The following is a 15,372-nucleotide window of genomic DNA, read 5'->3' as shown; positions in this document are numbered from 1 at the left end:
TTGAAAGCCCCATAACCTGCCCCCGGCTAAGGACTCTCAGTGGCTCACCAGGCCATACCCCCTAACACGGGCACCCTCGTGCAGTGGGGCTTGCCCTGCAGCCAGGGACTGTGCCAGGTTCAGGTTTCCTCGGTGGTACTTGTGCCGCAATTTCACCACTGAGGAAGATCTTGGGCAGGATTAAAGGGCTCTAGCGGCCCCGGATGTCTCCCTGGGCGGCCTGGGGCAGAGTGTGGGGCCGGGAAGGGGGGCTGATTGCATTGGGATCGGTTTACAGATCGGCCGGGTCTGAGTTTGGGACAGCGGGGGGAGCCCCTTGTCTGGGGGCTTGGAGCTGTCTGGGGTCTGCCCCCCAGCTCATGTTCATGTCCGCTGTAGTGTGGATGCAGCCCCCGGGCTATGGGGGACGGGACTGGGGGGTTGCACTAGGGGAAAATTGTCCAGAACTTCCCCCTTCCTAAATACAAAGGCGAGGCCCCACCCTGGTCAGTTGGCTGCCGCTGATTGGCTCCCTGTGGGCCCACTGGGGCGGAGGGGCGTGTCTGGGGCCAGGGGGATAAGCCGGGGCTCGCTGCCGCTGGCGCCGCTGCTGGCTCGGACTCACCTGGCGGCAGGTGGGGCAGGAGGAGGGAGCGGGCGGCCGGCCGAGGGCTGGACAGCGCCGGGCGCCGCTCAGCGGGGAGATGCTGCGGGATCGGACTCTCCGGCTGCAGTATGGGAGCCGCATGGAGGCGGTGTGTGTGCTGGGCACCCAGATCTCCGCCGACGTGTATGGGTGAGTGTCGGCCCCCTGGGCAGCCCCCGGGCACCCTGCCCCAGCCGCACCCCCCCCCACTGTGCCCCCGGCACCCGGGCACCCTGCTGCACCCCCCCCACTGTGCCCCCAGCACCCGGGCACCCTGCTGCACCCCCCCCACTGTGCCCCGGGCACCCTGCCCCTGCTGCACCCCCCCCACTGTGCCCCCAGCACCCGGGCACCCTGCCCCTGCCGCACCCCCCCCACTGTGCCCCAGGCACCCTGCCCCACCCCCCCCACTGTGCCCCTGGCACCCGGGCACCCTGCCCCTGCTGCACCTATCTCCCCCCATACTGCACCCCGACACTGAAGCACCCACCCACACACTGCCCCTGCAGCCTTCACTTGGCACCCTCTCACTGCTCCGTCTGCACCCTGGCACCTTTCACCTCCTTCCCTCCTGAACTCAGCCAGCACTTCCTGCTCCTCTGCAGCCAGGCATTATGTTTCCTTTGTAGGTGCCTGGTCTGTAATGTAGCCCCCCCCCCCCCCTTCTGCAGCTCACCTGCCCTGTTAAGGGTTTCCCCACCCTGCCCCTTTGCACCCATCTCCCCTCCCCTAGGAAGCTCTTATTTAATGAGTGTGCTCACTTAAACAGTGCCTAGGGGATCAAAATCCAGCATTTGACTCCCAGGGAGAGGGGCATGTGGGTGTCAGTCACGGCCCCAGGAGCAGCGGGTGCGGGAGTCAGATTCAGTCCTGAGCCCTGGATTCCTGCACTTCTGATTTTATGGCTGCTTGTGCTGGGGCAGGAGGTGGTGGAGTGGTTTGCCGGCTCCAGAGCAGGCCCAACCCAACCTTGCAAGGTCCCTGGGACTTTCGGTGTTGTACAAGTCTCTTCACTTGTATTTTAGTGGCCATCGGAGATGCCTTGGGGGGTGAGATCTGTGTCAACGGGGTGGTGGCTGTGGGGTGGGGTTCTTTCTGGTAGAATGTAAGTAGCAAGGCACCCAAAGATCACAACACAGTAAACCTTGGTGGAGATGCCAGTTGGCATTACACGCACACACACACACCCCTCTCTCTCTCCATGGAGCGCTCTGTTCCCACGGGTGTCGCTGGCTGGTTGTGCTTGTTCCCCATTGTTAAACGGAGCTGTGTGCAGGGAACGCAATCTCTGCTTCCCTTTCCAGGACACTGACGCCAGCCACTCCTTAGGTTGAATGTGGCTTAAGGAAACACAAGACTTTGACCTTGGCAACATTAAGGAAATTTGCACCTATGCAAACAGATTGATGCAGTTACCCCAAGGCAAAGTCTTTAACACAAACACGCTGCAGTCACCAAAGCAAACAGCGCTGGCATAAACCCCCTCTTTGTGCCAGTGCAGCACGTCTCTACGAGAGGGTTGCATCACAGCAGTGACTCCTTAACCTAGGGACAGCCTTATTGTCCTGTCAGGGGAATCTCAAAGCCCTTCAAGTATTCATTAATACCCCCCCTCACAGCAGCTCCTAGCTCTGTGAGGGGGGTATTAATGAATGAATGAATTAAATTTGTTAGTCTCTAAGGTGCCCCAAGTCCTCCTTTTCTTTTAGCTCTAATCTAGTGCTCTTCATCAGTGGATCTCAACACACTTTATAAAGGAGTTTGGTATCATTATCCCCATTTCACAGATGAGGAAATTGAGGTACAGGGAGGGGAAGTGACTTGTCCAAGGTCACACAGAAAGCTAACCGCAGACCTGAGAATAGAACCCAGGTCTCCTGATTCCCAGTCCAGTGTTCTGTCCACTAGGTCACACTGCCTCCCTGAGGCCAGCGTTAATCCTCATTTGCCAATGGTTACGCTGAGGGGAGACCTCTCAGGCTGACCAGTGCTTTCATTTACCTGGGTGCGGGCAATACACCACACTGTGCAGGAGCAGGCTAAAAAGACTTGTAGATGCTTTAAAGGTGTGCACTCAGCCAGCCTCAAATTTGTAATTATGGCAACAAAATTCAGATCCAGCAATCACTGACACCCCAGTGATTGGGGGTGGTTCAATACGGGATTTTGGTTCAGCTCTTCAGCGTATAGGCAAAGCCACAAAATTCAGATCTGGGGGGTCCAGGTTCTGTTCATTGCCTCTGAAGCTTCTGGTACTGGCCACTGTTGGAAGACAGGACACTGGGCTAGCTGGACCATTGGTCAGACCCGGTATGGCCATTCTCATGTGTCCTATCTGATGCACCCCTGTCTGAGGATTGTGCCCTGCCTTTACAGGTGGATAGACTCAGTGATCTGAATGGTCCGCCATCCATAACGCCTGTGATCCTTATGGAATTCTGATGACTTTATTTATGAGTTACATATTATTTCTAGGACGATGTCATGCAGCTGGTAGAGCTGCTCTGCAAAACTCCTGGTCAGCAGGTGGTAATCTGGGAAGGGAATAAACATTTAGCTGTCACTTTCTAGTCCGTGAGATATATTGTCTATATTTTTAACAGCCAGCCATCAGCTATGAGCTCTCTTAATCCAATATAAACCACTGTTGTCATTGTAAACTCTTATTTACAGCTGATGGTGCTCCGTTGCTCCTTCAAACACAGCACTTTTCCTGGCCCTCTGCCTTGGTGCTGGCAAATAGTCCCTTGGGCTTTAAAAACCGGGCCCGTGTGAACCCAGGGGAAGCAGAGCTTTAAAGACTTGAGAGACATATTTGCATCCGTGCTGGGCACCATCTGTGAATGGGTTAGATTTACAGACCCTTTGTGTGGACGGTGGAAATGCGATATTCTCTGTCAGAAATGGACCCATTGTGTCCTGAAATGATCAGGGGAAAATGTGGTCCTACAATAACGCTCTACATCACATTGTAAGCAGCTAGAGGATAATAGGGTGATAAATAATAGCCAGCACGGATTTGCCGAGAATAAATTATGCCAGATTTTCCTTTTCTGGTAGGGATACTGGCCTAGAGGAATGGGAGGAAGCAGTAAACATGATTTATCTCCACTTTAATAAGGCTTTTGGCTCAGTCCCGTGTGCAGTGTTGTTGTTGCCGTGTTGGTTCCGGGATAGCTCTCTCCAACAGGGGTTGGTCCAATAAAGATGTTACCTCCCCGACCTTGTCTCTCACAGTCCTGTGTGATGTTCTCATAAGCACACTAGGGAAATGCAGTCTAGATGAAACTACTATAAAGTGCATGGACAGCTGGTTGAAAAACTCTACTCACAGAGGAGTTGTCAATGGTTTGCTGCCAAACGGGGAGAACATATCTAATGGGGTCATAGAATATCAGCATTGGAAGGAACCTCAGGAGGTCATCTAGTGCATCCCCCTGCTCAAAGCAGAACCAGTCCCCAATTTTTGCCCCAGATCCCTAAATGGCCCCCTCAAGGATTGATCTCACAACCCTGGGTTTAGTAGGCCAATGCTCAAACCACTGAGCTCTCCCTCCCTCCCAGAGGTCTGTCCTGGATCTAGTACTGGTCAATATTTTTCCTAACGACTTGGATAATAGAGGGGAGAGTATGCTTCTAAAATGTATGGATGACACTGAACTCGGAGGGGCTACTCGCACTTTGGAGGACAGGATCCAAAATCAAAAAGACCTTGATAAATAGTAGAATTGGTCAGAAATCAACAAGGTGAAATTCAATAAAGACCAGTGCAAAGTACTGTACTGGAAAGGAAAAAATCAAATGCACAGCTACAAAATGGGGAATAACTGCCGAGGCAGTAACACTACTGCAAAGGACCTGGGGGTTCTAGTGGATCATAAAGGGAATCTGAGCCAGCAAGGCGATGCCGTTGCAAAAAGGCTAATAAGGGGGATGTATTAACAGGAGTGTTGTATGTAAGACACAGGAGGTAACTGTTCCACTCTGTTCAGCACTGGTGAGCCTCAGCTGGAGAACTGTGTCCGATTCTGGGCACTGCCCTTTAGGAAAGCTGTGGGCAAATTGGAGAGAGTCCAGAGGAGAGCGACAAGAATGTTAACAGGTTTAGATCTATGAGGAAAGGTGAAAACCCTGGGCACATGTAGTCTTAAGAAAAGAAGACTGATAAGCCTTCAGGTATGGCTGTTCCAAAGAGGATGGTGATCAGTTGTTCCCCGTGGCCACTGAAGGTAGGCCAAGAAGTTAATGGGCTTAATCTGCATCAAGAGATTTAGGTTAGATATTGGGGAAAAGCATTCAAACTTTAAGGATACTTAAGCCCTGGAACAGGTTACTTAGAGAGGTTGTGGAATAGCCATCATTGGAGGTTTTCAAGAACAGGTTGGACAAACCCCTGTCAGGCAGGGCCGAATTAAGGCATAAACTAACTAAGCTACAGTTTAGGGCCTCACAATATGGGGGGGCCTCTAAAAAAGAAAAATCTGACTCTATTTCAAATGTTATCAAAATCGGTTGATAACTAAAGGAGATATGGGTGGGGGGGGGAAGATTCTTTCTAAATATAGACATTTTCAGTCAAATATGACAAAACTATACACATCTGGCTACACCAATACCCTTACCTGTCACTAATTGTTCATTATTGACAGGTGGGAGGTCAGGGCTGAGAAAAAATGATAATTGCACTTGTAAAATCAGTATTTCTACGAATAAGTCTGCTATCGGTCTCCTAAGGCAGCGTTTTGTTGGCCAGCTGCTGCTGGTAAAGTTCGGACTGTGCCTTCAGATCTTATTTCAACAAATAGATAATCTCACTGCTGATAAACCCGGGAAAAATGGGAGCTCGGAGACGGCAGTGTCATGAAACAATCCTGCCAAGCTCATGCTCGTACGGGACTCATCTGAGGAGTGACGTCACGTATCACGTCCCTCGTGGCAGGTAATAGCCAGAGGGGCGCCGTCTTTTGTTTACGGTCCAGCACACTCAGTCGTATAGTGCCTTCCCTCCTGTTTTTCTTCATTTTTTTAAGGGTCCGTGTGATCTTTCCTCTTCTGATCTGTTCCTACGGACAATTGTGTGTGTTAGTGCGCACGCCGCTTTCTGCTCCGTGCGCTGTCTGTGCTTCACGTGATTGAATTCGCAGGTGATCGTCTTATGGACGTGGGTCGAGTGGATTTTGAGGAGGATAAATTTGTGTTGGTTTCCCTCCGTCAGTTTCGGGAACCTTCACAGTAAATATCAGAGTGCTGACGAAAGAATAAATAAAGGGTTTGAGAGAAGTGAAGGAAGATATATATTCTGAGTACTTGGTGAGCAAGTTATTCAAACTATGTGCATCTATGATTTATAGGCTGTTAAAGTCTATAATATTCATTATATTTGCTTGAATATAGGCTAGTTTTTCTCACTTTTTCAGTGCCTGTCTAGAGATTACCAGTCTCTTTTCTGGTAAATTCTTTTTCTTTCGCACATATAGCTTGTTGTCACTCTGTGTGCCTGAGGTGTTTACTTGAGAATAATTAGTGGTCCTGGGGGAGACAGAGGGTAGAGAAGTGAATGCGAAGAGAGATCTCTGCCTAGAAAGTGCTGTGAGAAAAGCTACCTGCCCTAAGCATTCTGTGCATCAAAAGTGACAAACTCTGTAGCTTATCATTCGAGGACATCATCAGTGATTTTGCTCTCCAAAAATCCCGACAGAAAATGTTTTCAATTTCAGTGTTAAAATTAATGTGATGTGCAAACAGACATACTGCAGGTTGCTTCCATTAAGTAAGCTGATCTGTGTAACTGTAATTGCTTTTGTGTTCCTGTAGATATAAAGTTTTCATATCTACTAATTAAAAAATCATAGATGAAAATATGTTACTTTGAAACTATTTTATAATGCAAACAGGCATCTTGCAAGATGTGTTTTAGTTAGATGATTATTCTATTTTTACAACTTCGCCTTTGTATATATGCAAATATAAAGCTTTCGTGTTTATATATTCAATGTCCTTTCTGTGAAAATAATACATTATTTTTACACTTGACATAGTTTAGGGCTTCAGAATGTCATAATCCGGCCCTGCCAGGGCTGGTCTAGGTATACAAGTGCATCCTAACGATTAATGGATTTTTTTTCCCCTTTGCAACACTCCATGAGGTAGGGGAAAACTATCAGGTGAGACTGAGTGACTTGCCCAGCATCACACAGGAAGTCTAAGGCTGAGCTGGGATATGAGCCCAAGTCTCCTACATCCCTGTCTGCTAGACCACACTACCCCATCGAGTGAAGTCGGCAGGAGCTGTGTGTGTGTGTGTGTGTGTGTGTGTTTACTGGGGTCTGAGGCTCTTTAAAAGATGCTAAAGAATGGGCTTGGGATCCTAGATACTGAGAGGATACCAAGGGGTTGGTTTGAATTCAGTCCATCACTATGCTGTTGAGAATTAAAAAAAGAAATACCAGTACTTTACTGTCCATATCACAGGCACTGACTCCGTGGGTGCTCCGGGGCTGCAGCACCCACGGGGGAAAAAATAGTGGGTGCTCAGCACCTACCGCCAGCCCTGCTGATCAGCTCCCCCCCCGAGCCCTCCCACCTGCTGGGGCCCCCCCAGATCACCACCTCCCCCTTCCTCCCAGCACCTCCTGCCTGCCTCAGATCAAGTGTTTGTTTGTTTAGCGGCATGCAGGAGGTGCTGGGGGGAGGGAGGAGTGAGGGCGGGGCATGCTCAGGGGAGGGGGCAGAAAGGGGATGGGAAGAGGTGGGGCAGGGATGGGGCCTTGGGGGAAGAGGTGGAGTGGGGATGGGGCCTGGGGCGAAGCGGGGGGTCGAGCACCCATAGGGAAAGTAGAATGTTGGCACATATGGTCCAGATTCTGGTCTGAATGAAGTCAGCGGACGTTTTCTCATCCGCTCCAGAAGGCTGGGCCCTTTGGTTTCTAAAGGCTTTTCACACAGTAGCTCCCATGAAAGCCGATGAGCGGAACTTTGCTCTCATTTACAACCGCCCCAGCCCGCTCCAAGGTCATGTCCACTCCTTGGAAATCAAGGGCGTCACCCCAGCGTGTAGCAGAATCCAAGCTGATGGTTTTCACTCCCCCTGCAGTCTGTGCAGCAGGAGCCCAGCCGCTCGCAGGGCTCACTTGCACCACTTCTCTTGGCAATGCTGCAAAGAGGGTTTTTTTGTTGTTGTTGTTTTTGCACCACAGGGCACAATGAACTCGCTGCCGCTCTATTTCTGCTCCATTGGACATCCTAAGTCAGTGGGGAGAAAATAATCTGTTTGTCAGAGGAGGGAGTTTCTATAGCACTTTTGTCTATTGGGGTTATTACAAACCCATGGTCAAATGCGCATGGTGAATTTTAGGATTTGACTGGGGCTGGCAGCCCAAAGAAACAATTAATGCAAGCACCTCTCTAAAAAGGCTACTCTTCTCCTTGCCTTTTCTCGCTTCTCTTTTGCATCTCTGTCTGCCCCTCCACATGGTATCGGCCGTCAGGTGAAACTGCCGGGGGTCGTGTAGTATGTGTCTATTTCATGACCCAGACACATAACTGACTTTGTGGTTTTAAAAGAGAAAAAACAAAAGCTTTGTTGACACTACCATTCCCTCTAGTGAGAGCCTGGGGTGGGGATTTTCCCCTAAAATCCCTGAATGTAAATATTTACATCGCCACAGACCAGGGCCCCATTTTGCCCAGCACCTAGTGCACACAGAACAGAAAGATGGTCTTTGCCTGAAAAAGCGGACAATCTCTGTGTCAAACAGGAGACAACAGGTGGATAGGAGGCTAGGAGACAGGGTTTCTCCACAAAGTTCGAGGGGACTAGTCCAGTGAGCTGGGTTTGGCCCAGGATGGAGGTTAAGGATCCGGCAGGTTCTTAAAACCTGTAGAGGGGCCAGTGTGTGGGCAGAACAGTCTCTGCTCTGAATGTTTCTGAAAGGCATCATGCACCTCTAAGCTTGCTGAAGGCCCTGTAGCCTATTTACTTGGAATTTCCATACACCACCTTCCTGGAGGCCACGACCTGGGTGTCCCGAGTCTCTGCCTGTCCCTTGGCGAGCCAGCGAGAGGGCTTTCTTGGTGAGCATTACAGAGGGATTCTGGCCTCCGGCGACTCTCAAGATAATGAAAACTCATTTGTTGAGGAGTTGGCACCGCTGCTGCCCTAGTATTTATAAGCCAGTAGCTAGCAGCTGGAGCTGCCTCTCCAAACTTTCACGCTGCTCAAGAAAGCATCGCCCCAGGGCTTCTGTAATTGCCCGATCACAGTAAGCCAGCTTTCAGTGCGTGGGCCTGCATTTGCATGTGAATTTCAAGGGCATAAAGGATCACTCACCTATGCTACCTGTTTACGATACAGCTCGGGCACCAGGTGATGTTCTGTCAATTGTCACAGCCCTGTAGTTATAATATTAGGTTGTTTGGTGGGTTGTTTGGTTTTTTTAATATTTTTTTTAAAAAATCAAGCAAAATAGCGAAAAGGCCATTGCAGAGGGAAGACGGGGTGGGGAAGAGGAGTGAGGGTGGGTGAAGAGTTAGTGCTGGGGGCGGGGGGGCTTTTCAGTGTACAGGAGTTTGGGCAAATGACATTGATTTTTATGGCGACTCCAGGTCCTTGCTACAAGGACCAGGTTCTCGGGAGTGAAGATTCAGATGCTGGAAGTAATGCGGGGGGTTGGGAAGATGGTACTGACGTTGGGAGGAACCCTTAAAATGCTATTTTTCCTTGGAGTGTGTTCCAGGAATTTTCATGTCCTCGCTTGCCTTGATTCTAGTCTTTGGTGACGGGACATTCGGATCAACTCCGAGCGCAGAAATGGAAAGCTTCCCTTTGCACTGGTGGCACCAAACTCTGCTAGAAACTGGTGTTACTGTTAACTTGGCCTGCTTTGCACAAGAGTTAGCACTAGTATTCCTATACTGATGGCTGGAACTGGGGCAAAATCCCATGGTCACCGAGGCCTAAGCTGCTAAAGACCCTTTCCCTCTGCAGTTCCACCTTTGTGAGCACTCAGCTGGCCTCCGACTCTGCCCAAGGTTCTAGAAATCTGCACCTGACCTGGTTGGTCTCTCTTACCGAGACTGACTGAATTTCCCCAGTAAATTGTAAGTGGAAAAGAGATGTCCTCAAAGGGACGGTCCCAAGCTGAGACCTTTCCAACAGCAGAGCTTGCTGAGAAGGTCAGAAGGACGTGCTGAGGATTGACAGACAACTTCATGAACCAATCCCCTGCCCCTCTCCTGGACGAACCAGAAAATGTTCCTTATAGGGTATCGCGACTCAAAAGAAATGGTGTCAAGATGCCTAGCCCCAGTTCTTGCCGATCACCCAGGACTCCTAGAGATGTGCAGGGCATCTGCTTGGGTTTTGTGGTGCTGCCTCTTTCTTGGCAACGTCTGCTCTGTTGTAAGGCCTCACAAGGGGGTGGAGGAGGGGAGGGTCCGTGTCATTGGGGAGACAAGCTACATCGCCGCTTGCAATGAACAGGGCTGAATGTGTCTGAAAGCAGAGAGGCTCCAGTTACTAGACATGAGCCACAGGATTAGTTGCTTTGGTAACTGTGAGTTTCTGGTTACTTGTTGCACCACCGTGGGCTGGTTATAGGATTATTTCGCAGTGACCCGCAGCAGGTGAGGGATTACAACAAGACCCGGTACAGCTGTGGTCAAGCTTCATGCTCTCCTGCAGCAACAGGATGCGTGGTGCAAAATCTAATCAGCACGTCCCCCCAGGTTGGCTTTCTGAACATAACAGTCTCTGTATTAATGTTCGGAGCTAGTTTTTGGAAAGAGCCCATAATAACTGCACCTGGAAGCTTACGTTGCCAAAGCAATCAGCTCTTTGGTATTGTGAAATCTGGCCCATTCACTTGCTAAGGGGATGGGAAGCCACAGTGCGGTCAGCAAACAAGACTTATTCTGGTAGAGGTGAAACCAAAAGCCCTGATTCAAACATGCACTCCCCCAGACGTAGGAATTCATAACCCATATCCAGGTATCCTAGCTGCCCTGTGTCTTTGTAATGGGCTTGACCAAAACCCAGCGCCTGCACACCTAACACCTGGGAGGGGTTTGCAGTCTGACCCAAGTCTGATCCAAATTTTGCAGCTGGCCCTTATTTCTCCAAGAGGCTGACCTACACCCCCACCCCCACCCCCCGTGCGTTTAGGAACAGGTGTTCAGAGTTTACATGTTCTTTTGTGAATTTTGTAGCCCTGACACATCTCATTATAACAGATTCCAGGTCCCACTGAGCAGGGCGGCAGGTAACATCTTGCAGAAACACCTCAGCCACACCTGTGTATATTGACTACCACTTATGACGGTGTAATTGATGTCGCTGAGGCGGGTGGAATATTCTGACCCCTGACTGACAGCAGTTTTGCTGACATAACTGGTAGTTTTCAGAGTAGCAGCCGTGTTAGTCTGTAGCCGCAAAAAGAAAAGGAGGACTTGTGGCATCTTAGAGACTAACCAATTTATTTGAGCATGAGCTTTCGTGAGCTACAGCTCATCCGATGAAGTGAGCTGTAGCTCACAAAAGCTTATGCTCAAATAAATTTGTTAGTCTCTAAGATGCCACAAGTCCTCCTTTTCTTATAACAGGTAGTGTAGACATGGCCTCAGTTTCCCAGACCTGAAGAAGAGCCCTGTGTAAACTCAAAGCTTATTTCTTTTGGGCCAATAACAGATATTACCTCACCCGCCTTGTCTTTCTAATGCAGGGACGGTATTTTTGAAGTGTTGGCCCCTGGGGAAATAGTGTAGACTGGTTTGAGCTGGTTCAAGATGGCCAACCGACAAAGGAACTAGAACTGTCTAAAGCAACAGCCCTGACCTAGGGCCGGTCTCCAGGGTATGTCTACACTGCAGTTAAAAACCCGCGGCTGGCCCATGCCTGCTGACTGAGGCTCGCGAGGCTCAGGACCCTGCAATGTGGGAGGGTCGCAGAGCTCAGCTGCAGCCGGAGCCCAGACGTCTACACTGCAACTGAACAGCCCCATTAGCCCGAGGAAGCTGGCACCGGCCAGCCGCTGGTTTTTAACTGCAGTGTAGTCTAGACACACCCGAAATGACTCTCCCCTGTTGCCGGGTTTCAGAGCCCAGGCTTCAGCCTGAGTGGGAATGTCTACACTGCTATTTTCAGCTCCACAGTCCAAGCCCCGCAAGCCCGAGTCAGTTGACCTGGGCCCTGAGACTCGGTGCTGCGGGTATTTCTTTGTGGTGTAGACGAACCTTCACACGCTCACTCCGAGAACTGACATGACCCTGTGACCAGAGACGGGCCCCGGGAGAGGATGTGAAATACTTTAAAACCTGCCAGAGTTTCCACCTGGAAGCTGGTGTGACAGGTGCTGCGACCCCATCTTTGGGGACCATCGTGTGAATTTAATGAACGGTTTATGTGTGACCATGTTCTACTCTGGGGGGGAGGAGTCCTGCAGCTCCTCCAGGAGCTAAAATGGGGGGAGAGGGAGGATTGCCCTGGTACTTTAAACAGCTCCAGAGAAATTCCACCCCAGGCCATGCTTTGCGTAGACTGGTTAAAACTGGGTTTTCCAGTGACTGAGAGACAAAGGAAGGGGTTTTGCTGTAAAAGGTTGAGGACCCGGGTGTGCAGACCCAGCAAGGAGAGTGGGTCAGAGCCAAAGTCCCACTGTGACTCGGGTGCAAGCCCTGTCATTTCGCAGTGTGGAGTCAGAAGAGCTGCGTAGTGCAGTGTGGACGCATTAGCACAGCTGGGAGACCCAGCTCCAGCACTTGTTAGCCCAAGTCTACAATGTAGTGCGGATGCGCAAGTGCAGGCTTGGAAGTGAGTCCGCAAGCCCAGGTCCCAAAGACCCGGGTTTACACTGTCATTCTCACATACCCACAAGTTCTTAAGCTAGCTAGCCACCGGGTCTTAAGTCAAACTCTCAGGAAAAATAACCATGAAGCTATTTGCAAAGAAGGGCAAGCTATTTTTCCATTTATTGTGGCACCCTGTCCAGCAAACCGTCTGCTGTTCGGAAACGTCTCCTGCCAAGAGAAGATGACTCCCCTCTAGCCCAATGCAAATATGCTACGTTTGATCCTGTATTTATTAGACTGAAAGGAAATTGAATCTGTCTCCACTGGTATCGCCCATCTCTTAGATTGTTGCCCTGGGGTTATTTTAGCAATAGCGAGGATAAGGCAGCTATGCTGGGCATGTGAAGAGTTCCCACGTGTCAGGATTCACCGGCATAAGCTGGGTTGACATGTGTCTGCTGCGATAAACCCGCCCACGATATTGACACACAGAGCGTTTTGCAGCTCAAGCTGGGCGTCTCGCAGGTTCACCGCCGCGTACCCAGGCCTGGTTGCGTGAGGTGCTGGGGAGCAGGGAGGCTCTGTGCAGTTATGAGGCAGCTGCTTGACACACGAGCCCACTCATTACATGCCTGAAGGTGCAGGGGGCTGAGATCTGCACTCCCACGGGAGTCAGTGACAAGATCGGGCCCTATCTGAAATAACAGACAGCTCAACAGGTTCTGGGGGTTCCTGCTTCCAAGTGATAAGGTCAGACCCAATGTTGGTGTCCTGGATCTGATAGTGCAAGTGCTCCACCCCAGGACCTCCTGCAGGATCAGGCCCCTGACACGCAAAGTTTCTCCAGGGTTTGCTATCGTGCCTGTCAGCATGGCATCCCAGTAAACTAGATCTGCTTGGTGAGGACCCTGGTGGCCATCACGAGTTTTCTCTGTTCCCCAGCGGAGGGGGCTCAGCTTGGGATGGTCCGACGTCTTCTGGAGCTCGTTCCGCAGCCAGCTGTGCCCTGCAACAGAGAACAGTTTGCGTCTGGGGCTTTCGTTTTGTCCTAGGCTTTGTGAACCTGCTTTGTCCAGAGGACTGCAGAGGTCTTGGTGGAACGCAGACTGAGATGCGACCGCTGCTGGGAGCTAAGCGCTGACCCTCTGATGGTCTCCAAGATCAGGACATGGGCCCTGACCTGGCAATGGAAGCAGCCAGGCAGCCAGTGGAGGGATAGAGGGGCGATGAGCTTGCATCTCACTGACGAGCAGGCTGCTGCTTTCTGCATGTGCTGGGGCCGCCACGTTGCTGGCCCCTTCACACCCAGATGCAGCGAGTTGCAGTTAACCACACTGGAAGCAAGGAACATATGTGTCGTGCTGGGCTCATCCTTGTCAGGCAGGAAGAGTTGAAGTTTCCTAGCAAAGGCAGAGGTGGAAGGGGGCATTACGTTGCTATCCAGACTAAATGCGGAATTGAGTAGGTTCCCGAGGCTTAAAATAATGCACACATCCTTATCTAGTGCTTTCCATCAGCTGATCTCAAAGCGCTTTACAAAGGAGGTCAGTCTCATTATCCCCATTTTACAGGTGGGGAAACTGAGGCACAGGGTGAGAAGGGACTTGCCCAGGGTCACTCAGCAGGTCAGTGGCAGAGCTGGAAATGGAATCCAGGTTGCCTGAGTCCCAATCTGTTGCTCTTGCCATTAGGCCACATTGCCTCTTAAACAGGGGGCAGAAGCCCTCGATGGAAGGGCAGGACAACCACCTGGCTAGTTCTCCAAGCATTTCCTGATCAGCATCACTTCAGCCTTGCCAAAGCTGAGTTCACGCCAGCAGCTCTATATCCAGGAGCTGATCTCCTGTAAGGACAGAGTCATCTTAGAAGAGGCAGGGATTGCATTGGTGGAGAACGAGCGATACAGCAGGGGGACATCAACAGAATGTGGCCAATCGCTCAGTCAGCTGGCCCGTCGCTACTTCCAGAGTCCTGTGGGGAGGGATGGCTGGCGCCAGGCAGAGCACCTTCTACTCCTGCTACGTCACAGAGGCAGGCCAGCCGCACGCTGTGTTGAAAACAGCCGAGAGGTCTCGTCATCTTAGCATTGAGAGGTGACCTCCCCAGATTTGTCAGCATGCTTACAGGACGCCTGTCCCCACGGACCACCCCAGACTTGCTCAGAGCCCAAAACGACTTCCACCACGGCCCTGGTCTCATTGCTATCAAAGGGCACAGGATGGGCCCTGAAAACACACAGTGAAGCCTGCGTGAGTCAGTGGGGCCAACTCCCACGTAAGTGGCAGTATTGCCTTTGACTTCAAGGGTAACACGATTGGGCCCAGGTAACTACTGTAAAGAGAACTTCACTTCGCTCCAGAGTCAGACCAGCTCCCGGGCTGCAACCTCGGCTCTTCCTGCAGCTGCTTCCCTCCTTGGTATATATGTTTTCCCTTTAATTTCCTCCACAGGTAGCTGCAAAGCCAAAGATTCCAGGGGGAGGAGGGGAAAGGAGTGAGGACAGCCTGGATCCTGTTTGCTCACACAGCAGACAAGTGCCAGCAGGCTCTGGCCGCACTACGGCAAATGGGTTCCTGGAAAGATTTCCTGCTATGATCTCCTCCCCCCACCCCCATTTTAAAAAATGTGACTTTCACAGGACTGGGGCTCGTGCCAGCTGTATTGTTGTATTCACATTAGCATGGGGCTGCGAGGCTGGGCATGGGGGAGCCACAGAATGCCTTGTACATAGAAATGGGTGAATGCACTGAACCTCCTCTGGGAGGTTTTTCAGTGAATTCGCTCCAGTTTCAGCCGCACCCTGTTAGCATTCCCTTGCAACTCCTATCCTAGCGAGCGCAGGAGCAGCACATCGTTAGACAGACCGTGAGGAGTGTTCGCAGAGAGGCCATTTCCGAGGTATAATCGTGAGTATTCACGCTGATCCTAAAGGTGAGTCTACACTGCAAAAAAAAAAAATATAT

The 15,372-nt window shown here is 51.0% G+C and overlaps 1 protein-coding gene across 4 annotated transcripts in view; it reads left to right on the top strand.

Moving 5' to 3' along the window:
- Positions 1 to 571: 571 nt before the first annotated feature.
- LOC142000809 (protein-arginine deiminase type-2-like) overlaps positions 572 to 15,372 on the top strand; it is a 64,545-nt gene continuing 49,744 nt past the window's right edge. For 2 of the 4 annotated variants that reach the window (XM_074975392.1, XM_074975391.1), the window contains exon 1: positions 572 to 775. In XM_074975392.1, coding sequence (XP_074831493.1) covers positions 684 to 775 — 92 coding nt within the window. In that variant the 5' untranslated portion in view covers positions 572 to 683. Of the gene's footprint in view, positions 776 to 15,043; positions 15,308 to 15,372 lie in introns of those variants that run through there. The other 2 variants (XM_074975394.1, XM_074975393.1) reach the window with 1 other exon arrangement.

This window comes from Natator depressus, chromosome 18 (assembly GCF_965152275.1).
Source record: "Natator depressus isolate rNatDep1 chromosome 18, rNatDep2.hap1, whole genome shotgun sequence".
NCBI lineage: Eukaryota > Metazoa > Chordata > Testudines > Cheloniidae > Natator > Natator depressus.
Note: the sequence above shows the minus strand (reverse complement) of the source record. Positions and strands in the feature narration are given on the sequence as shown.